General features: G+C 35.7%; 1 protein-coding gene across 2 annotated transcripts; it reads right to left on the bottom strand.

Annotated features, from left to right (window-relative positions):
- Nucleotides 1-3,051: 3,051 nt before the first annotated feature.
- On the bottom strand, nucleotides 3,052-19,401 carry LOC124836212 (phosphoglycerate mutase-like protein 1). Of its 2 annotated transcripts, none has more exons than XM_088093778.1 (10): nucleotides 19,252-19,401; nucleotides 18,139-18,200; nucleotides 17,221-17,328; nucleotides 16,957-17,036; nucleotides 15,918-16,080; nucleotides 15,133-15,207; nucleotides 14,934-15,022; nucleotides 14,367-14,486; nucleotides 3,538-3,582; nucleotides 3,052-3,461 (listed from the first exon to the last, which is right to left on the bottom strand). In XM_088093778.1, the coding sequence occupies exons 2-10, from the start codon at nucleotides 18,196-18,198 to the stop codon at nucleotides 3,377-3,379; spliced, it is 825 nt and encodes a 274-aa protein (XP_087949904.1). In that variant the 5' UTR covers nucleotides 18,199-18,200; nucleotides 19,252-19,401; the 3' UTR covers nucleotides 3,052-3,376. The 2 variants fall into 2 exon arrangements, with proteins under 2 accessions (XP_087949904.1, XP_087949905.1); XM_088093779.1 differs by having other exon boundaries at nucleotides 18,183-18,200; nucleotides 19,252-19,383.
- Nucleotides 19,402-23,207: the final 3,806 nt, after the last annotated feature.

The raw sequence follows: 23,207 nt of genomic DNA, 5'->3' as shown, positions 1-23,207 counted from the left end.
CTTCATCAGTAATTTCACTATCCCTCCCATTACAAACGTTAACCTTTGGCATTTTAGCCTAGAACGCCTTTCCAGGAAACGTCTCAATGTTTTACACATAAATTTTCCTTTTATTTCTAAACATGTTGATGACAATTGTGACATTTTCCATTTAGCTAAACAAAAACGTTTGTCATATTCCCCAAGTATTAGTACATCTTCCAATTTATTTGATTTAATTCATATGGATATTTGGGGACCTTTTTCTAAACCCTATTTTCATGGTCATAAATATTTGTTAACTATTGTTGAGTATTTTAGTTGTTTTACATGGGTTGTCTTATTAAAATCAAAAGGGGAAGTCCAAAAACATGTTCGAAATTTTATTGCCTTAATTGTAAATTAATTTCATACCACCATTAAGTGTATTTGTTCTGACAATGGACTCGCATTTTACATCAGACAAGTTGTGTTTATACCCCCAACAAAATCGACGTGTCAAACGAAAACATCAACACATTCTTAATGTGGCTAGGGCCCTCATGTTTCAATCTAACCTTCCGACACCTTTTTGGTCTTATGCTATTAAACATGCAGTTTTCCTAATAAACCACCTGTTATTAAAAATAAAACTCCCTTTGAATTACTGTATAAAGAACCTCCTGATTTTTATGTGATTAAAACTTTTGGTTGTCTTTGCTATGCATCAACAAATCCTTCTCGCCAAAAATGTGATGCGCACTCTAGGGTGGGAGTTTTTTAGGCTTCTAAAAAGCAACCAAAGGTTATGTCATTATTTACATCAATAACAAAGAAATATTTGTATCACGTAATGTTACATTCAATGAGACAATTTTTCCTTTTTCAGGTTCACAATCCACTACCAATGCACTCCCATGACACCAGCCCAATTCATACCCAAACCCTTACAAAACTTGAAATAAACTATTCCAACCACCCTTCCTTTGAATCACCCATTCACCATGAGCCTATAGACTCCCTAGATCCTACTCTTTGTCCTACTTTACCTTCCTCATCATAAATCAACGACCCTTCCTCACCGCACCATCAACCCTTTCCCTTATCACCACCACCAAATTCCCCTCCACCTCCGCGACATTCAACCTGGGTCACTACTCGTCCAAGCTATCTTGATGATTATTATTGCAACATTTCTCTGAGTGATTTGGCCATTGTTCCAAAGGATCTTTAAAGATCTTGTATCCTCTCTAGTCTGTCATCACTTATTTTTACTTGTCTTCTTATTCTCACTTTTTGATGTGTCTCCATTGAGAGGAAGAACCAAAGACTTATCAAGAGGCTGTTACCCAACATTGTTGGCAAGAAATTTTGGCCTTGAAGCAGAACAAAACTTGGGACATTGTTTCGACACCTCCCTCTATCAAACCCATCGGATGAAAATGGGTTTTCAAAATTAAGCGAAGGCTTGATGGATCTATGGAACGCTATAAAGCTCGCCTAGTTGCCAAAGGATACTCACAAATTGAAGGGATCAATTATTTAGAAAGCTTTTCCCTTGTCATAAAAATGGCTACTGTTAGGGTCCTTCTAGCTTTGGCATCAATCCACAGTTGGGACTTGCGACAACTAGACGTCGTAATGCTTTTCTCCATTAGGACCTTTAAGAAAACGTGTATATGGTAATCCCTCCTAGACTGTCTGGTCATCCTACTAATCATTGTTGCAAGCTTAAAAAGTCTCTCTACGACTTGAAACAAGCAAGCCGCAAATGGTATGAAAAATTATCTCTTCTATTGCTGTCTTTTGGGTATGTTCAAGCACATACTGATCATAGTTTATTTGTCAAAGTTATTGGTTCTGTTTTCACTATTTTCATTGTTTGCGTTGATGATATCGTGCTTACTAGAAATTGTGCTTCTGAAATTACTAAAATTAAGACCATCCTTCACTCTCATTTCCATATAAAGGATCCTGGTCAATTGAAATATTTTTTGGGAATAGAGGTGGCTCATTCTAGCAAAGGAATTTCTATATGTCAACTCAAATATTGTCTGCATTTGAGTAAAGATTCTGGACTCATGGGTTGCAAACCCTCTTCCACTCCAACGGATGATTCTTTACGTCTTCATCAAGACTCTAGTGGTCCTTTAGCTGATCATTTGTCATAGAGACGATTAGTAGGACGTCTCATTTATTTAACCAACACAAGACTTGATATAGTCTTTGCCACCCAACAACTTAGTCAATTCATGGTAGCACCAACTCAGATTCGTTTTCAAGCTGCCTTGATTGTGAGTTGCTACCTAAAAGGATGCCCTATAAAAGGTTTATTTTTTAGTTGCAAATCCTTAACATAGCTTCATGGATTCAGTGATGCTGATTGGGCTACTATGTTGATACACGACGTTCCATCACTAGTTATTTATTTTTTATTGGAAACTCTTTAGTGTCTTGGAAAGTCGAGAAGCAATCTACTATTTCTCGATCTCCCACAGAAGCAGAGTACAGGGCACTTGCCTCTACCACTTGTGAGCTTCAATGGCTCTCTTTCCTCCTTGGTGATTTGAGAATTCCTATTACTAAGTGTTTTGTCCTCTATTGTGATGGCCAAAGCGTATTATATATTGTAGCCAATCCAGTCTTTCATGAAAGGATGAAACATTTAGAGATTGATTGTCACATCGTCCGTGAAAAATTACTTGTTGGTCTCATGCATCTCTTACCAGTTTCATCATCCCATCAATTAGCATATATTTTCACTAAAGCGCTCCCTCCATGGTTATTTCACTCCAATTTATTCAAGTTGGGGCTTCTTGACATCTTCAAACCTCTAGCTTGTGAGGGGCTAAAAGAAGAAGAAAGAAAGGTTCCAAATAGCTTAATCAAAACCAACAAACCCAACCCAATTGAATAGAAATACATAAGTCCATATTGTACAATATTTTCTTTTTTCTGATACAATTTTATATTCTGTTAAGTGGTACATATAGAGGCGTTACACACACCTCACTCACGGTTGTACCCTGTTATATTTTTTGTTCTTTCATAGGCAATAGATTATATATAAGTATAGTGCATTGCTCTCATCAATACAGTAGAAATTACTATCTCAATCTTTTTGTTCTTGGCCTTTGCCATTTATTTTGTTCTCTTGGATACATAGCAAGTATACATATTTACAACATACTTGGATAAAATCGGAAAAACCCTGTCTCACATCCTGCTTATCATCTTCAAATCTATAACCTAACTTTACCAATGTTTTATGCCCGGAAAAAGGAATTTTGAAAATGGTCATATGATTGAGTTTGTTCCGGTCAAACAAAAAATTGAATCCTTGCTAGTAAATGCAAGTAAGAAGGAATCATATTATACTAATGAAAATTCCAGTTTGTTCCGCCTAATCCCAGAATGTTTAGTCTGCAGCTTCACTGGGAACATCAGGGCCACGAGGAATCTTGCCAGGAAAGTTAGTTGTTGATTCACTTGATCCAATCATACTGCAGGTATAAATACTCAAATCAATTTTGTGCATAGAATTGAATAGAAGTTTTGTTCTCAAAGTAAAATGCTCACCCTCTATCAATGATGACCATTGAACGCAGCTCACAATTAGTAAAGCTGTAAAACAGAATTGTCAATCGGTCTAATGAAAGTCGAACACATGTAGAGCTTGCAAACAATTAGTTAATGTTACCAAATACCACATAGAATATCAAAGTTTTTTCTGCTTCCGAAGTCTCTTGCCTTTTTTTTTTTTCCTTTTCTTTTACTAACAGAATAATATTGTGAAATGGTGAAGGTAATTGTCTCACTAACTTCTTGAAGAAGTTCTTATAAATGCAGAAGAAAAAGATACATATCTACAGATCTGATATCACCGAGTTATGAACTAATTATTATGATATTGAGATATTCTTGAATTTAGATTCTTTGTTGATTTTTTTATGTGTTGTTTCTCTGTTACGTTTTCAAAATATATTAATTTAATATTTTAAAATATATTAAAAAAAAATAACATCAATCTATTTTGAAAACACAGTATAGTATAAGATAGCAAAAGAAATTAAGTAGAAAATTGTATATTATGAGATTGAGAGAATCTTCTGTGTGAATATGTTTGATTTGTTTTTTTACAGTTTAATCTTTATATTTTAAGTAAACCCCTCTCTATATATACACACTCTTTGTTGTTGTGAATGAAAAAAAAAAGAAGATAAATTGATCCAAACTTGATTAAAATATCTTAATAGTTTTTTCACTAACACAAATAAATACGATATGAAGTTACATAGACTTATAGATAACTTTTATTGAAAGTTTTCTTAATAGGAATTTAAGAAAAACGTTCCTTGTTATAGTTAACGAGTCACAAGTATTTGTAGTTAAGAAATTTTTTGTTTGAGTAGGAATTTATGTTTGAGAGGAAGGTTGTTGGTGTTCAAATGGTTCTATACTATGTAAAGATGGACAAGTTGAATAAACGAGAAAGATGCGTACCCATAAAACCAATTTGTAAGGTGAAGTTTGTACTCACTTATATATTATAAATTGACTTTATTTTAGTCGATGTGGGACTTCTAACACACATCCTCACGCCGAGGTATAAACATCATCTCGAACGTGAGACTAAACATTAATGGATGGTCCGATAACGGTTCGATAGCGGGTGGAACAATATGTCCAACAAACAACAAATATCGCGAGGATAATTAAGAAATGAACTTTAAGCCTAACTCAACCCTACAAAACCGACTTGTAAGGTGAGATTTGCACCTACTTTTATATCTATAAATTGACTTTATCTTTAGTCGAACGTGAGACTAAACATTAATGGATGGTCCGATAACGGTTCGATAGCGGGTGGAACAATATGTTCAACAAACAACAAATATCGCGAGGATAATTAAGAAATGAACTTTAAGCCTAATTCAACCCTACAAAACCGGCTTGTAAGGTGAGATTTGCACCTACTTTTATATTATAAATTGACTTCAATCTAGAATTGAAATTGGATACCCAATAGAGCTTGTATATAGGAATAGAACATGATTCATTAATAATCTTAGACTCTTAAACTTAATGCATGATAGCTTATTGAGGATTCAAGGAATTGGAACTTCATAAGTTATCAGAAGCTCAAAGTTACTAGAGATAAGATTTGAGTATACTTGTAAGTTGATTTTGACATGAATATAAAATTAAGATGATTATTAATGCATAAGAATGAAGTAGTTGAACTCTAGTCTCAAGCATTGTTAAATAATATATGTTACATTTTCTTGCACAAACTGTTTGATGAAAATACAAAAAGAGTTTCTTATGTTTTTGTGAACTTTGTGGTATAATTAAGTTAGAGTGCAAGAGTTGTCGAGTATTGCACAAGTTTCTTCGATAGAACGATATTTATCACTTGTTACGCAATGACTGGTGCCCTTACTGTTGGTTTTGCAGCCAACAAGTTTTTTACACCTTTGGTTGATAAATGGAAACTTCTTTGTCATGATAGTTAATCTCTTATATAGCATGTACATTCATTCTCGTGATGTTTACAATTTCAACACCATAGTTAGGGATTTGCAAGGTTGCACATATTCTTTTTGGATTGGTTTTGCAATAAGAGCATTCATTAATGTTATCTTAATTGGTTGTATGAACTTGCATCTTAGTTGTTTGACCTTTGTGGAGTAATATTTTTCTAAACTAAGTTACTTTTGCTTAAGGACAAACAAGGTTTTAACTGTGAGGGAGTTAAAAACTTGTTGGCTGCAATTGTGCCTCATGGTGGAGAACTTAGGGTTCTACTAATTTAAAGGACAAGAAAGAAATGGAAACCGAAGAGAAGATGCAATTGTGCCTAATCTTCATGTCAATGCCTCCAACTGTAGCTCCTAAGAAGGGGAAAACACTATGGATAAAGATTAAAGACACAATGAGGGGTGAGAGAGCTTCCCAACACCCGAAACACCCTCCAAGGGCCTCTCTAAGTCAACCTAGGTCGAGAGTGAAGTGTAGGAGGAAGAAAATTTCCCAAAGCTCGTGAGAAATGTTTAAACCTTATTTTAACATATCAACAACATCGTCGCTTAACGTCATATCAACATCGTTCAACGTAATATTAGTTAAAACCCAAATGGGTTCTTTGTCAAAATATCGCTCAGCGCAATTTCACATTGCTCAACACAAGCGCTACTGGACCAGGTGGCGCTCAATGCCACTTTTGTGCCACTCAACGCTATGTTCCTCTACAACACTGGTTGCTCTTTGACTTTGTAGCTATTTGCTCCAAAATGATAAATTCATGTATAAAACATGCTCCCTTGAGTTTTAGTTTGTTGTCCTTCACTACAAAAGCTTCCTATTCACTTATTTTACACTTATAAACATGGAGATTAAAGGTAAAACAAGCATAACACAACTAAAATACAAAACAATACAAAATACACTAAACTTGAAGAAAAAACTAGAAAAAATTTGATTTATTTATGACAATAAACACAAAAAAGGTAAAAAATGGATGCTATCATTCTCCTAGACCGTCACCTTTGACTCAAATGTGTAGTTAAATATCACATGATAAGTCCTCATCATCAAATCCCTGACCATCATCTCCCACACTATGACTCCTGGTAATGAGGATTATAGTTGGCCTATAATTATTCGTAAAGGTACTCGCAATCTCCATCTTATTTATAATTTTTTAAGCTATCATTGGTTGTCTCCTTCGTATTATTCTTTTATCTCCCCGGTTTCTTTTATTACCATTCCTAAAATTGTGAAAGAGACACTTAATCATCCTAATGATGACAAGCCATGGTCATTGAAGTATAAGCCCTTGAACAAAATGGTATGTGGAAATTAGTTCCTCTTTCATCTGGAAAGAAGACAATTGGTTGTCGTTGGGTGTATTCAGTAAAAGTTGGTCCTAATGGTGACATTAATAATCTAAAAGCTCACTTGGTAGAAAAAGGATACACTTAAATCTATGGACTCAACTACAATTATACTTTTCCTTCGTTGGCCAAAATGACCACTGTCAGGCTTTTCCTTGCCATGGCAACCATTTGTCATTGGTCTCTTCATCATTAAATATGCACCTTTTTATGGTGCTCTAGAAGAGGAGGTCTACATGGAGCAACCTCTCGGGTTTGTTGCTCCGAGGGAGTCTAATTTTGATAGGTTTTTGAGAAATGAAACCTATCCCACTCACTCTTTCAACACAAACAACAAGAACACAAATAGAAAAGAATTGGGTTCCTGTATTATTAAAGAACAATGTACAATCAGAATGGTCTAAACAGGAGCCTAATCCCCCTCCTCTGGCCAAAGTCCAGACTTTACAAAAGAATCCTCTCTCCTTAACAAAGAAACAATAACTCTGTTTTATATCATCCCATTCTCGGCACTTCCTAACTGTTAATATAGTTAGGCTTCTAACTCACTTTCGTTCTGCCTTTCTTCTAGTCTCATACACTTTCCAACCCCTATCATTACCCTCCGCCTGAAAATCAAACTTGTCCCCAAGGTTGAACTCAGGGAATTCATCCTGGATAGTCGCAAGATCTTCCTAGGTAGCTCCCTCTAACCCTCCTTCCTGCCATTCAATCAAAACCTGCTCTCTTGCCTCCTCTCCTTGTTGTTGTTACCTTCTATCGAGAACCTTCCTAGGCCAGAATGAAGGACCCTCCATCTGCAAATATGCTGGCAACTCCTTCTCCACCCTTTTTGTCCCTATTACCAATTTCAGTTGTGACACATGGAATACAGGGTGTATTTGAGTCGTGACTGGTAGAAGCATCCTGAAAGCCACCTTGCCCACCTGTTGTAACACTTTGAAAGGTCCAAAATAGCTGATTGACAACTTTAGATGCAGCCTTACCGACATTGATGATTGCCTATGGGGTCTAATTTTCAAATAGACCCATTCATCCACCTTGATTGTCGATGGTTTCCTCCTACGATTAACATATTTAGTCATTACGTCTTGGGCTCTCGTTAAATGAAACTTGAGCTGTTGGAGGGCTTCGTCTCGAGTCTATAGCTCCTAAGCTACTACCTCAACCAATGTCTCTCCTGGAATGAATCTGGTTAGAGTTGGGGGAGCCCTTCCATACATCGTCTCAAAGGGTGTGCATTTAGCCGCTCCTTGGTAGCTAGTATTATACCAATACTCAGCCACAGGAAGAATGGAACACCAACTTCGTGGCTGTTCTGAACAGAAACACCTTAGATAGTATTATACCAATTCTATTCAACACTTCCATTTGGCCATCCAACTCCGGGTGGTATGTCTTACTCATTTGGAGGTTTGTTCCTTGCAACTTGAACAATTCTTTCCAAAATAAGCTTAGAAACAAAGGGTCTCGATCACTCACTATTGATATTGGCACCCCATGCAATCTAACCACTTCCTTCACAAAAATCTCTACTGTTGTGCGGGCGGTGTATGAGTGCTTTAAAGGAATGAAATGCCCATATTTGCTTAAACGATCGACCACCACTAAAAGCGCATCATAGCCCCTCGATTTCGAAGTCTGACAAGGAAATTTATGTTGATTGTTAGATATATTATATCTTTTATCTTTTAGTTAGTTTATTATTATTTCTCATTTGTATTTTGGGCTTAGCCCATATTTCTTCTATTATAAATAGAGAACCCTATGTGTGTATTTTACACAAGGGAGATTAATCTAAATATAGTTTTTCACTATATTCAACATGGTATCAGAGCAGGTTCTCTAATCTTCTTCCGAGTCTCTGCTGTCTGCCGGCGGCCGAACGCCATGGCTGCCGGCAGCCCTAAAATCTCAGTGGGCAGTCCATTTTTTCTTCTTAAATCTTTGCCATAGTCACCACCAGTCCAGACCCAGTGTGCCACTGCTGTCGCCGCCACTTTCTGCTGCCGTCGCTGCTAACTCCGGCCACCGTCGCTGCCGCCACCGCCGTCACAGTTTCGACCGGTGACCAGCAGATCTGAAGTGTCTCCTCGAGCGACGGTCAACCCCGCCGGAGAAAAGCACAAACTCCGCTCAACGCGCCTCCACGCACCGCCTTCTTCTCTTCAGATCTCGGGCGCGTGTTCATCACGCGCCGCCTTCCCGGTGTCGGAGTTTCACCGCGACACCTCCATAGCTCTCGCCGGACCTCCCTCTCTCTGTTCAGACCTTCCAGAGCAGCCATTGCTGCCATCTTCGTCTGTCTTCGACTCCGCCGTTGATTGTCTAGGCACCGTTTTCCGCTGTACAGCCATTGTTTTGCCGCTGTCTGGCACCGTTTTGCCGCTGTCCGGCGCCGTTTGCCGCTGTCCGGCGCCGTTTGCCGCTGTCCGGCGCCGTTTGCCGCTGTCCGGCGCCGTTTGCCGCTGTCCCGCGCCGTTTGCCGCTGTCCCGCGCCGTTTGCCGCTGTCACGCGCTGTTTGCCGTTGTCCCGCGCTGTTTGCCGCTGTCTAGGCACCGTATGCTTCCAACCACTGTAGGCCCCCATCACCTCGTCAGTTAGTGATGGCAGTCCCTGTAGTTTTGTCACTTCTAGCCACTATAGGCCCCATCAGTCAGTGATGGCAATTTAGTCCCTACAGTTTTATAGCAGTCAACCGCCGCTGCAGTCGCTACCGCCTCAGACAGACGCAACTGCGTCAGTTCTTCTTGGACTAGAGTTTAGCCCGATCTTCTTGTGATACACGGCTAAGTATCACCACTTGGGAGTTGTCCAGCAAAGAATCTTGGACCTCCAACATATCTTTGGATCTTTGATGCCTTTGTTTCAGCATTGTAGCTTAATATTTGGTTTTGTTTTAGTGGTCCAGCAACTGTGATATTCCACATTTCCACCCTTCACACTAAGGGGGAGTACGTTTCCAAGACACTGCAAGTCACATATATATGGGTGTAGTCCCTGCATTTTTGTAGATTTCAGCTACTACTGTTGATCCCGTCACCCATCCATCATTGATGAGGATTTAGTGTAGTCCTTGCAGTTTTGTAGCTCTTAGCTTTCAGCTACCACTGTTGATCCCGTCACTCTTCCATCATTGATTGGGAATCAGTCCTTGCAGTTTATCATTGTCCACACGACTCTCCTTCATCCACTTTTGAAGTTGAACTTTCACAAGCTGCTGTTAGTCCATCTATGTTTGCCTCACACTCTTGAAGACAAATCATCTAGTTCAACACTGAGTTCATCTATTTCAAGCTTAGTTCATACAATTTGTATGCTCTAGCTTGAGGGGGAGTGTTAGATATATTATATCTTTTATCTTTTAGTTAGTTTATTATTATTTCTCATTTGTATTTTAGACTTAGCCCATATTTCTTCTATTATAAATAGAGAACCCTATGTGTGTATTTTACACAAGGGAGATTAATCTAAATATAGTTTTTCACTATATTCAACATTGATTTTCTCCCAAACAGCTTGGGGTATCAATAGAGGTTACAATAGCCCTTGGGGTGAGGATGTTAGGTATTTGTGTTGCTGGCAAACTATACACTAGGCTACGTAGTTTGTCACCGCGTTCTTCATTCCCACCCAATTGGTGGTCACCTCCCAAGCTTGGCCAGCTAGTCCACCTCTAAAATCAAGTCAACCCTTCCCAACTCAAAGAGGTAATATTGTTCTTCAATTTCTGTTTCTCCCAAATGCAGCACCACTCCTTTAACCCTTGTGTCTTCTTCTTCTGGCCATCACCCAAAATGACGTGATACGGTCTTGTATCCTCCATCGCTAGTCTCAACTCCTCTACTAACCCCTTTGATATGAAGTTGTGGCTTGCGCCACTGTCAATTAAGATCAGAACCGTTATTTCCCCAATCTTCCCCTGGAGCTTCATCGTTGTTGGCTGCGTGAGTCCCCCTGCCGAGAAGGATGATAACTTCATTTGCCTGTGATCCATTTCGGTCTCTGCACCCTCAGTTTCCTCCTCCTCATCCTTCCCTAGAATCACCACCCTCAAACTTCGCTCCGGATAGTGATGGCCTGGGCCAAACTGTCCCTCACACCGGAAACAAATCCCTTCTCCTGTCGTTTTAGGAACTCTTGATAAACAGGTTTCTCGTTCCTCTGCCCTTACTATCGCTCGCTATCGTATTCGCCACCCTCACCCCACTACTAGCCAGGTTCGACCTTGGTTTTGCGACTAGGCTCGGACCACGTCACTGCTCCCAACGTCCGCCCCCGCGATGATTGATTTCAGATCGTACTTCAGTTCCCCGCTTCGCTCCTCCATGGGCCTCCTCAACATCCCTTGTGATCTGCATTAGCCACCATCAATTCTTGTGGATCATGTGGTAGGATTTGATTTTGGATGCCTTCTTGCAGTTCGGCAAGAAAGTACCCCAATAACTGCTCTTCCGAGACTCCCTTTGTCTGACCCACAAAGATCTCAAAATCTTGAATGTATTCTTCCACAGTCCCCGACTGCTTAATGGATGCCAACCTCTCGAAGATAATACCCATGTTCCTTCCTCCAAATTGCCCTATCATCGTTCCCTTTAGACCTTTCCACGTACGATTCTTGTCTTTCTCCTTCCAACTAGTAACTAATGCTACCTTCCATACTGATGTAGGCTAGGCGCACTTTTGCCTCCTCTGCTACCCCTTGTAACTCGAAGAATTTCTCAACCCTATTAATCCAATTCAACGAGTCAATCTCTCGAATACGGGCAATTCTACCTTTTTCCTCCAATTGGGTTGCCTTTCATGGCATTCGGCCTCTCTATCTCCAATGTCTTCTTCTCACCAAGCCCTCTTGTTCCCGTTGACGGATGCCTGACTTCCGTCCAAATGTCCCCCCTGGCCGTGGGTCGTCCTCCCAAAATTTTCATGACTTCTTACAAGTCTTGACATATCGCTACTGAGTCTTGACGTAGTGCCGCCGTTTTCGCCTTCATCCTATTCACTACGATCTTCATAGCTTCCAGTTGACCCTCTACTACGTTTAATGGCCTGTTGATTCTCCACTCCATTTCACCTTTTGCTCCCAATTGTATCCGGCAGGTTAGACCAATTGATAGGTTTCTGAGAAATTAAACCTATCTTGCTCACTCTTTCAACACAAACAACAAGAACACATATAGAAAAGAATTGGGTTCCTGATTATTAGAGAACAATGTACAATCATAATGATCTAAACGGGAGCCTAATCCCCCTCCTCTAGCCAAAGTCCAGACTTTACAAAACAATCCTTTCTCCCTAACAAAGAAACAATAACTCTGTTTTATATCATCTCATTCCCGCAACTTCCTAATTGTTAATACAATTATGCTTCTAACTCACTTTCCCCCTTCCTTTCTTCTCCTCTCATATACTTTCCAATCCCTATCAGGTTTGCTTTGTAAGTTGTGTCACTCTCTCTATGGTCTTAAACAATCTCCTCATGCTTGGTTTAGAAAATTTAGCCACATTATTCAATTTTTTCGGTAGAAACATAATGAGGTAGTTCATCTTGTATTCTATTGCCATACCTTCCCTGGAAAATGTGTGTACTTAATAGTATATGTTGATGATATAGTGATCACATGCAATGATATTAGTAAAATCTCTAAGTTAAAGGAACATTTATACCATCATTTTAAGACTATGGATCTTGGAAATCTAAAGTAACTTTGGGCGTAGAAGTAGCCTATTTGAAGGAAGGAGTTGTAATTTCTCAAAGGAAATATGCTCTTGATATCTTTAAAGAGACAGGTATGATCAACTGTAAACAATGGACTGTCGTATTATAGATATAAATCAGAAATTAATGAAAAAAAAAGGAGAAGCTTTCTTTGATCCAAAAGGTACAGACTAGTTAGAAAACTTATTTATCTTTCTATTACTAGGCCATATTTGTCCTTTGCAATTGGTGTTGTGAGCCAATTCATGCAAAATCCTTGTGTTGATCACTGAAATGTTGTCATTCATACCCTAAGATATCTTAAAAAGGCTCAAAGACAGGGATTTCTTTTATAAAGATAAAGGAAATACCCAAGTTTTTGGATATCATGACGTTGATTGGGCTAGTTCTCCTATGGATAGACGTTTTATCATGGGATATTGTGTTTTGCTTGGACGAAATATAGTCTCGTGGAAAAGTAAAAAGTAGAATGTTGTTGCACGATCATTTGCTAAAGTCGAGTGTAGAACAATGACATCCCTGACATGTGAACTTATATGGGTTAAATAATTTGTACAAGAATTTTGACATCAAGCCAATGAAGATGTATTGTTGTGATAATCAAGCTACTCTCTACAATTCTTCTAATTTTGTATTCCATGAGAGGACCAAATACATTGAAATAAATTGTCATTTTATTTTAGAAGAATTGTTGTCAAAAGAAATTTGCATTAAGTGTGTCGGATGAAATGATCAACTTGCAAATGTATTAACAAAATTCTTGAGAGGTCCTTAGATTGAATTTATTTGTTTCAAACTTGATACATACAATTTGTATGCTCTAGTTTGAGGAAGAGTGTTAGAATAAATAGTCTTAAATAGGACTTATTGCACTATGCGTTGGACCTAGTACCTAGAAGCATGCTTTAGACCTAGTTCCTACGACCATCTTCTAGAATTCTTTCTTTTTTTTCTCTCATCCATTGTATTTAATGTATCTCAAACTACTATAAATATGAAATCCTAAGTGGGGAAACACTCTCACAAATTCACTCTAAATGTTCTTTACTTTAATCTCAAGTTCCATAATGAGAGATCATATGATGGCGGGATAGAGAGAAAAGAAATGTACCATCATGAATTGAGTTACGGGCTGGAAAACATCATTATCACCAATCAATTACTTGTTGAGAATTATAAGGCAAGAACCACTATGACAGATCATGCCTAACAGAAAGATAGAGAAAACAAACTTATCTTGGATAAAGTGATGGTCTGAGAAACATCATTATCTCGATTCTATAACGTGGTAATAACTACGATAAATGAGCAAGAAAAATTTCAACCTCACTAAAGGCGGAAAGGAAATTTGGCTTTGTGCAAGGGAAGGGTCAGAAGCCCAAAAGAGATTTCTCAACTGAAGGAATAGAAACGCATAAATATTTTGTATTTAAGGATGTCAAGTTCATTAGAAAAGAAATTCCTTTTCCAACAAACCAACCACAAAACGTGGTGACTTCTATGCTAGTGAACAATGGGGAGCACGGAGTGAGAACGAGGGTGCCGATGAGTGTGTTGTATTATTTGGATTATATTGATGGAGAATTTCTAGGTAACTAATTTAGATTATATTAAAACAACATAAAATAAAGTCATGAAGTTTGTTTTTTTTATATTTCCTAGCTTTTCTTGAAGGCTTATAATTGATTCTTAGTGTTCAGGAGACATTTTCAAAAGATACCTTATCATTTATTATCCAACCATATATCAACCTGAATATGCTTCTAATCGATTAGTTAAGGCAAATGCTTACTGTTTGCGTATTTCACTCTTTATGTTCGGATGACAATCTTTTCCAAAAGCACGAAGGGTATGAAACAGAAAACTGCTGTGGGTAACAACTGCTATCTCCTTCTCTTTACGTGTCCACAACCTGAACCAACACAGCAAAATTTGGGGAAAAGATGTCAGATCTTTGGCTGTAACTGCTAGATGACACTTGCGACAAATATTGTGTAAAACATATTCAAGCTGGTAGAGAAAAGGCAAGAATGTGAGAACCATCTAAAATGTAGATTTTGGCCTCATTACAAAGTCACATTCTATAAAATCTAAATATGAAACCACATGAACCGCAAACAAACGTTTCAGATGCAATGCAAAAAAATAAGGCAAAAATCTCAGCAAACACTTGAAGTGATCCAAACCAATACATCTTTTCTTTTTGAATTTAAATTATGCAAATATGAAAGAAGCTTAATTTGTGTATGCTCGTGCCTCTTTGTTCTATCCCTACCTTTTTGTTCAGCAAGATTAATCTTCCTGTTAAATATGCAGTCATTGACAAGAAACATGCACAAAATTATTTAATCCCGCTTACCATTCCAAAAACTTCAAGCCCCTAGCAGAAACTGCTTCTACCTTCTCTCTGACGTCAGGTTTCCACAAAATGTCTTCCTCACTCTCAATCTAAACATATTTCACATTAAGAATGAATCTTGTTCAACCATATTCTTCTATTTATCTTCTGGGAACCAGTGTGCATCAGAACAAACTTGATTGTTAAAAGAAATACTTACAAGTGAAAAATCAATTGCTGGAAACATATTCCGGTACTCGCTGATGGTTCTTCTCTTATCACAAGGATGAAGTCCCTGTATTACAAAAATAAAGCATCACATAAAATCATTATTCGTATAGCTAATGAATTTAAAACGATACGAGGGAGGTAGTTAAAAGTCTTTTCCCTCTTCGTGTTAATTTAATCTTTTCGCTAGTTACAAGTTCATTGGCCACATACATATATACTGAAACAAGTAACCTCTATTAATTGTTTAGTGAAACGGCTATTGAAAAAGGCAAATAGCAGATTGCAAAATAATTCAAAGAAGTCATACTCACTACAATAAACCTACCAACTTTGGACAGTTTAAAAATTCAAGTGACCTTGTCGGAGATGTCGTCATAATCAGACGTAACATAAGAACAAACAGAACTGGGCAATGTTTGGACTAGCCAGTATAACCTTTTAGGGCCGTTTTAAACTCTCAGAAAGCTATATAATGATTTGAAGTTATTCAGTAAAGGAACACACAAAAAGTTCACGAAAAGATGAGACTGGAAGACACGATGTTCATCAGTTTCATTGAGCAGAAGCTCGAGATGACGGTCAATGGTCTAGTAGCCAAATTGTGAACTCAGTTGGTTTATCTGTATTTTTTTATTTTAGGATCTACCAGAATCTGACAAACCGTGGGAATGATTTATGTAAATCAGTTTATTCAATCACCCAAGCAGCAAAGCAAGACAGTATTTTTCATGTAGTGTAGCATTTATTTATCATCCTCTTTGTAGAGTAACATACTATTTGCTCTCGGCAAAGCTCCACCGCTATAAATGGAGGGCAGTTCAGACTAGAAACTGCAAGATGATCACTGTGTCCGACATTTTCCATCATAAGAGGTTGTTCACTAATCCCATCAGTGTATACTTCACCACCAAAGACTCCAACTGCTGTTTGCATGGTCCTGTAATGTAATAATTAGCAATTTCAATTCACAATAGCTCCAAACACATAAGTATTCTATGTTCTCACTAAATGAAAGACATTTAAAAAAGATTTCTTCACACATACCATCAATTTATCATATCAACTAGGTCAAATTCTATCTCAACATAAAAGATATGGCTGAAATTGTATCCAACTTCTCGTAAATTTAAAGAGATATTAGAAGACCCTTCCTTAAAGTCATAGTGTGATCATGATTTAAACGAAAGCAGAACATGAAAGACATTACAATAACATGAGTAGAGAAATAAAAAATACAAGCATCAATATAACATACCAGCAGACACAATGTGTTGAAATTCAAAAACTAATGTCAGATAGTTTCCCTAATTATCCCAATATTTATGTTCTATTTGTTACAAGTCAGGTTGCAGAAGAAAAACATAATAACCGGTTCATACATGACTAATCAATAAGAGATTTAAGTTTTCACAAACTATGTCCTAATTTTCAGTCATTCTGGCCAATTTCTGGTGTTATATCCACCGTTGTCTGATGCCAACATATCTCGTCCCTGCTTTGTTAAACAATAGATAACATACATTCTTTCAACTTATCTTACCAATAAACATCATTGTCAGATATGATATGTTGGCATCAAAGTGATGTACATTTTACACATATTGCACACTTATCTTATTTTACACATATTGCACATCAAAGTGATGTTGGCATCATTGTCAGAATGTTACCAATAAACATTCTTTCAACTTATCTTATTTTACACATATTGCACACTTGTTCAGATGTACATTTTTAACAAGACAATAAAGGAAATAACAGAATCAAAGTGATGCATGTCAGAGGAAAATTCCAAATAACAATTTAGTTATACCTTAACAATGGGGAAACCACAACAAGTTCGACAGTTTTCGAAAGTCCTGTTGCCTTCACATGTTTTTGCAGATTATCAACCTGTCAACCACAAAGCGACGTTTAACGACCAAAAATTAACCAGGGAAGGAAATAAGTAGATAAAGAACATTGCTATTGACTCGTTGTCTCTTTGATAAGAAATCACTTTGAGAGGAATTCTGCATAACACTAAAACCAACAATACTCGAAAACATGACGTTAAATAAATCTGCCTGGCAACTACCTGGTTCCAACCGAGAGGGGTTAGGTGTGCATCAAAATAATCGTAAGACATGTATTCATCATGGTTCTTCTCTCCTGCAACATTATGAACTCCCTGAGCATGTCTAACCTGTATACAAATTTTTACAAGACATTAATGCCATAGAAAGTGATCCAAATGACGAATGATCTCAAGAACAGTAAAACATGTTCAACATCTAAGGTAATTTTCAGTTTAAGAGTCATACCATTTGATCTTATTTTACTTTATTTTGGTTCCTGCTTACCACATCAGTTTTAAAATCCTTCTTTTGAAAGCTTTTATAAGACCTATACTTTCAAAATATTTTATTTACACTTTAAACATGTACAATCTTTCCATGGAGAAAAGCATTTTTTTTTCTTTGTTTCTCAAGGTCTTTAAGACCTTCCCATGTCACATTAGAATGCTCCAATGGGAATTTCTTATAAGACCTATATTTTAAACTTATTATTATGACTATTTCTAAGATCTGTGATTGAAATACCAAGTTTAAGGAATTTAGTCCGCATAAACTGAATTACATGTACTCATCCTTACTTTTTGAAAGATTACAGTGTATTAATGAGGAAAAGCAATAAAAACTGGAACGAGTAAGTTGTTTGCACTGGGAAATCTGTGAATTTTAGCGATTCGAATAACTTGGAAAGAGAAGGAATGAAACTTCAGTGAAGAAGAGCCCGTTGAAAACTGATGACTAATTTGAATAACTTTGTTTTGATTTTTTAGTTATTTAAAAATATTTTTTGACAGATAAAGGGTGTATGCGGTACATGTATGAATTGATCTTATTAGCCTCTATGAAATAAACGAGTAAACCATAAGCCAGTACCTTCACTAGTTCATTTTAAAAAAAATTGAGAAAAACAAGTATGACTCAAGGATAAAATTGCAACAAACCAGATGAACAGTTTTGCAACGGTGCAAAGGATAGAGAATTTGACCTGCAGCACTATCCATACCTGCAGTCACATAAAAAAAAAAAAAGAGTTACCAAACAAGGTTCCACCAAGCCGGATTTATAAAATGCAAAGCTATGCGCCCTTGTGATGTTTAAAGAAAAGATAACCTAAACCAAACACACGAATCAAGCACGGAAAAGTTTTGATTAGTCAGCTTTTATAAGAAAAGCTAAGATGCGCCGAAGCAAACAGTTTTAATTTGCTAACCTTAATCCCCAAAAAGTTGCAAGCCAACACAACAGCATAAAGGGGGAAAAGGACTTAAAAAGCTTAAGTTCTTTTCTAGCTAAAGAAAAATATATGGTTTTGATTACTACATATCTACAATTCAACCAACGTCAGGTGGCTTTCTGATAGACAATGACCATCAGTGTTGAATTCTTTATTTCTTTAATTAAAAAAATGTAAGCAAGAGATATCAAATTGAAGACCACTTAAAGGGTGAACCCACATCTTAATAGTAAAAGAATAACAACAAAAGTTAGGTCGGCTAAATACATCATATTATAATGCCTTTAACTTCTTAAAAAACCAAATTCTCGCAAATATGATCATAAATCCTTTTAAAATTTTCCAAAAGTGTACGTTCTTCCTCCCATTCCTACTTCACAGGATACAATCGTGCGATTTATACTTCTCACTGGTGCCTCATGTAAGAACGTTTTTCACAGTAAAAGAATATGATAAAAAATAAATAATTAAAGAGGACTGTTAGTAGAAAATCTTCACGCTCAAGGATCGCTACGGTATAAACGGATAAACTTAAAAACCGAATCTAGTTCTGCTGCGTGTGATCTCAACAATAGGAAACCAATACTAGAATTTTGGAATTTGGAATCCCAATCAAACAGTAGCTAATAAAATTATTCTAGATGCACATGTATTAACGTCTTCAACAAGCTTTTACGATCCGACGGAGGAAAATTTCTTAGAACAAGTACCACAAAATTTCTGGTGCGAGCAAGAAACGAAATTGGATTGAAGGAATATAAATGGAATCAAGAAAAGAGCAAGGAAAACGATGAAAACGACACCGTCGCATTTGACGTACCAGAAGACGAATCACGTGATAAGAGAAGAGAGTGTTTCAACTGCAAGCGAGAAACGAAAAGCAGAGGAGCCGTGAAGAGTTTGATGAGTGAGTAAGAAGACGAAGTGCAAATTTTCCTTTCTTTTCTTCTTTTTTTTAATAACTTTTATTTTTTCCATAACTTCGTTTACAAACTTAAATTATTATTGGAATTTGACGGTTGGTAGTTGATAGCGTGCACTTACAGTGTCATTCCCTGAATATCTTCGGCATATTCTAAACCAGTGTCCTAAATATTGAAAATTTAGTCCATATGAATAAACTTTTAATCTTACAGTTTTTTAGCGTCGATTTTTAAGATAAATTTAAAAAAAATTAAGTTATTATTTCTATCTTATATTTCTAATGTAATAAACGGTTTATTTTTAATTTAGAGAAATCATGAATCAGAATAAAACAGCTTGTTTATTTATGAGTAAATATTTTGTAGTAGAGCTTTTTCTTATCTATAAGTAAATATTTTGTAATAGTTTTATTAGACAATAGATCTTTCTTGGTGTATCATGCAGTAGATAAAACATTCTAGAATTAAAAAAATAATTATTAAATTGTTAGTATCACGTAAAAACATTCTTCCTATAATAGTTGATATGAATAAGAAAAACTCTCTTATAATATTTTTTATATTTAATGTACTCTACAAATAGAAAAATAGATAGAGTTTAACATAGTAAAATAAGAAATTAAAAAATTTCATTGAAATTATTAGTTTAAATTTTTTTTGAAAAGACAATTATAAGTTATTTTCTCTATTGGAGCAATAGCGTCATTATCTTCGTTACTATACTTGTTAGAGATAATAAAACCAAATATATATTTTTTTATTCATAGGTTCAATCAATCATCAGAAGAATTAAACTAAAAATTAGAATACATTATAGGAAAATAAAACTTCCATTGAGGATAAGCAAATTAAAGACTTTTATAAAAATTCTCATAAGATCGAGAACGAAGTTTTTATTTGGTATATGTCAGGTAACGAATCAATAACTGCATCCAATCTCAAAAAAATCTCAATTGGTTCGAATTTTTTTTATCTCGTTGGAATGGAATAGTTAAAAAAATCTCATAGGACCAAACCTTATTATGTGGCATTTACATTATATTTCTCTTTCTTATTCTCAACCAAGTATTTGAGAGGATTTTATTGATCCATGATTTATGTTTTGTTTTCTCGTTTTTTTTGTTTGTTTATTTATATATATATATATATATATATATATATATATATATATATATTCATCAATTTCAATTATTTTTTGATTGAGATGTATGGATTCACGGGTCTATGTCTATATAGATCTTGTTCATGGATTAACAAAAGTGTGTAAAAGTTCTATTTGCCTATGCCATTCTACGAGTCTCTTCCATTTTGCGTGTGACATCACCACTACCCATGGTAGTATCCAATAATTCAAAAATTAATTTGAAAGTCATATTTTGACTCCGACGTTTTCGAGATGCCCCCAATTACCAACGAATAGCAAGTGTTTTTCCTTGTGCGAATCTTATTTCATTGATAACTTGATGAATTGATCCCCTATCGTGTCTTGCTTTTATTGTTGTATCAAGAATTACTCCACTTATTGCTTACATAAAACAAATAATGAATTTGTTGATGTCTTTTTGTTGAATTAATAGGTGGATAGAAAATTTGATAACGCAATAATATTTTTTTCATATTTCAAAATACAATTAACCAACATGTTAACTAATCAATTATAATAAATTGGACTAAATTTTGCAATTTTTTCTTCTACTTTTTAGTACTTTTGTGAGAACTAAAATCATTTGTTTTGGCTTTTTGGCATCATATTAAAGAATGGATATCGAAATATATGAAAGATCTCCCTCTAAGGGATAGATACGATGTTGATCGACTTTCCGCAGAATTTTATATCTACTATAATTCCAAAATCTGTTTTTTTTTTTCAAAATTGTTCAAGAAACAATGATCCCTATTTCACTTCTTATACCTACCAAATCTTTAGACATATTTCTCTCCTTTCATCACATAAACTTATTCTTAAATTTTGGTTGTGAATTTACTTCTATTTTGTCTACAAAACTATGACCGGATAATAGATTTTCTAAATTTATATTTCTTTTATATATTTTTATAATATTTATTACAAAAATAAAATACTTAAGAAAAAACTGTAAATGATAGAAAAATATTATACACATCGAATGTTAAATTTAAACGTATTCTTAAATAGATAAAAAAATTATTGTTTATGTAAATAATCACAAGAATAAAATTTATATGATTAAGTACGAAAATAATTATTATTTAATAAAATTCTTTTATTGAATAATAATGCTTTTCATATATATAGTATTTTCACAATGGAGGTTTAAATTTTAGACGTAGTGATTTATTCTAGTCAAGTTATTTCAACAAACTTTAAATTTAAATGTTAATACAATGGAAACGAAAATAAGGTTGTAAACATAAATCTCTATTCTGGATTTATAGGCCTTCATTGGAGAAAATTTTCTCCTCGTGGGACTAGGCAAATTAAATGTATGTTACCCACATGGTATAAATGATATGAGGCTGAGCTAGTGAAAAATGGACAGGCTTCTATCCCTCAAAATTGTGACCACAAGGCCAGTTTGATGGAAAAAAATAGTACCACACGTGCTTATGAGTGGGATTCCATAGATGGCCCGGAGGGTAGAACATCGAACATGGCATGTAGATTTAATTTGTCTAGTCTCAAGAGGAGAAAACTTTTCCCATTTAAAACCTATAAACCAACATACATTAAAAAGGAGAAAAGCAAGAAGGTGGAGTTTAGAAGTGTAGCAGTGCTACGATTGAGAATTTGCATTTACCTACAACTATTGACTACACTTCCTTCTACAAAGATAATAATCTGAAAAGTCTATTGAGTAATTTTCCATGATTTTTCCTGTTCTAGTTACAATGTCATTCAACTTTAATCAAAATAAACTTAATCTCTATGATTTATTTGCACCCACACTCTGCCATATTCCTACACTTGTCCTTCAAATCAACTTTCGTTCTCTCCTCAAATATATCTATGTGATATTTTAGGATTAATTCGAGATGTATATACCTCGGCGTGAAAATGATGTGTTGAAAGTCCTACATCGACTATTGATAAGACCAATTTATATTTACTCTTTCTTTTGGAGTGAGATACAGATAAATTCTACATATAATGAAGAGTGTGATGGGTAATGTAATAATAGCATTCTTCTTATAGTCTTGTAAGAACAATGTTAGCAAAAGAAGTTTAAGTCTAACTCAATCCTACAAAACTGGTTTTTACGGAGAGGTTTGCACCCACATAGCCAAGGTATATACATCTCGAGTTAGTCTTAAATTCTCACAAAGATATATTTGATGAGAGAACGAAAGTTTATTTGAAGGACAAAGGCAGGAATATGGCACGATATGGGTGGAAATAAATTGTAGAGGTTAAGTTTATTTTGATTAAAGCTAATAACATTGTAACTAGAATAGGCAAAATCATGGAAAATTAGTTAATAATCTTTTAGGATTATTAGCTTTAATAGAAGAAAGCGTAGTTTGTAAAAATTAAGGAGAATGTGGTGTTTAAGCCTTCTTAAACAACATATTATTATTATTAAAAATAAAATTTAGAGTATTTAAGTGGGTGCAAATCTCACCTTACAAGTTGATTTTGTAGGGTTGAGTTAGACTTAAAGTCTCTTTCTTAACATGGTATCAAAGCTAAATTAAAGCCTATCCTAGCGATATTTGGTTTCTATCGGTTTATAGGTCCTCAATGGAGAAAGTTTTCTCCTCTTGGGACTAGGGGCAATTTAAATTTATCTTGCATACATGGTATAAATGATATAAGGCTAATCTAGTGAAAATGGTCAGGCTTCTATCCCTCAGAATTGTGACCATAGGCCTAGTT

The sequence above is a fragment of the Vigna umbellata genome, chromosome 7 (assembly GCF_029865625.1).
Source record: "Vigna umbellata cultivar VRB3 chromosome 7, Vumbellata_1.0, whole genome shotgun sequence".
Taxonomy (NCBI): domain Eukaryota; kingdom Viridiplantae; phylum Streptophyta; class Magnoliopsida; order Fabales; family Fabaceae; genus Vigna; species Vigna umbellata.
The sequence above is the reverse complement of the archived record's forward strand: the minus strand, read 5'-3'. Positions and strand labels throughout refer to the sequence as shown.

Bases quoted from the DNA above. Each gene is read 5' to 3' on its own strand.
- LOC124836212 (XM_088093778.1), bottom strand. From the start codon at position 18,198: ATGGATAGTGCTGCAGGTCAAATTCTCTATCCTTTGCACCGTTGCAAA. The intron at 14,487-14,933 runs GTAAGCGGGATT...GTGTTGGTTCAG, and splicing joins GGCTTGAAGTTTTTGGAATG to GTTGTGGACACGTAAAGAGA. The intron at 3,583-14,366 runs GTAAGCATTTGC...TCTGTTTTACAG, and splicing joins AAGAGTGAAATACGCAAACA to CTTTACTAATTGTGAGCTGC.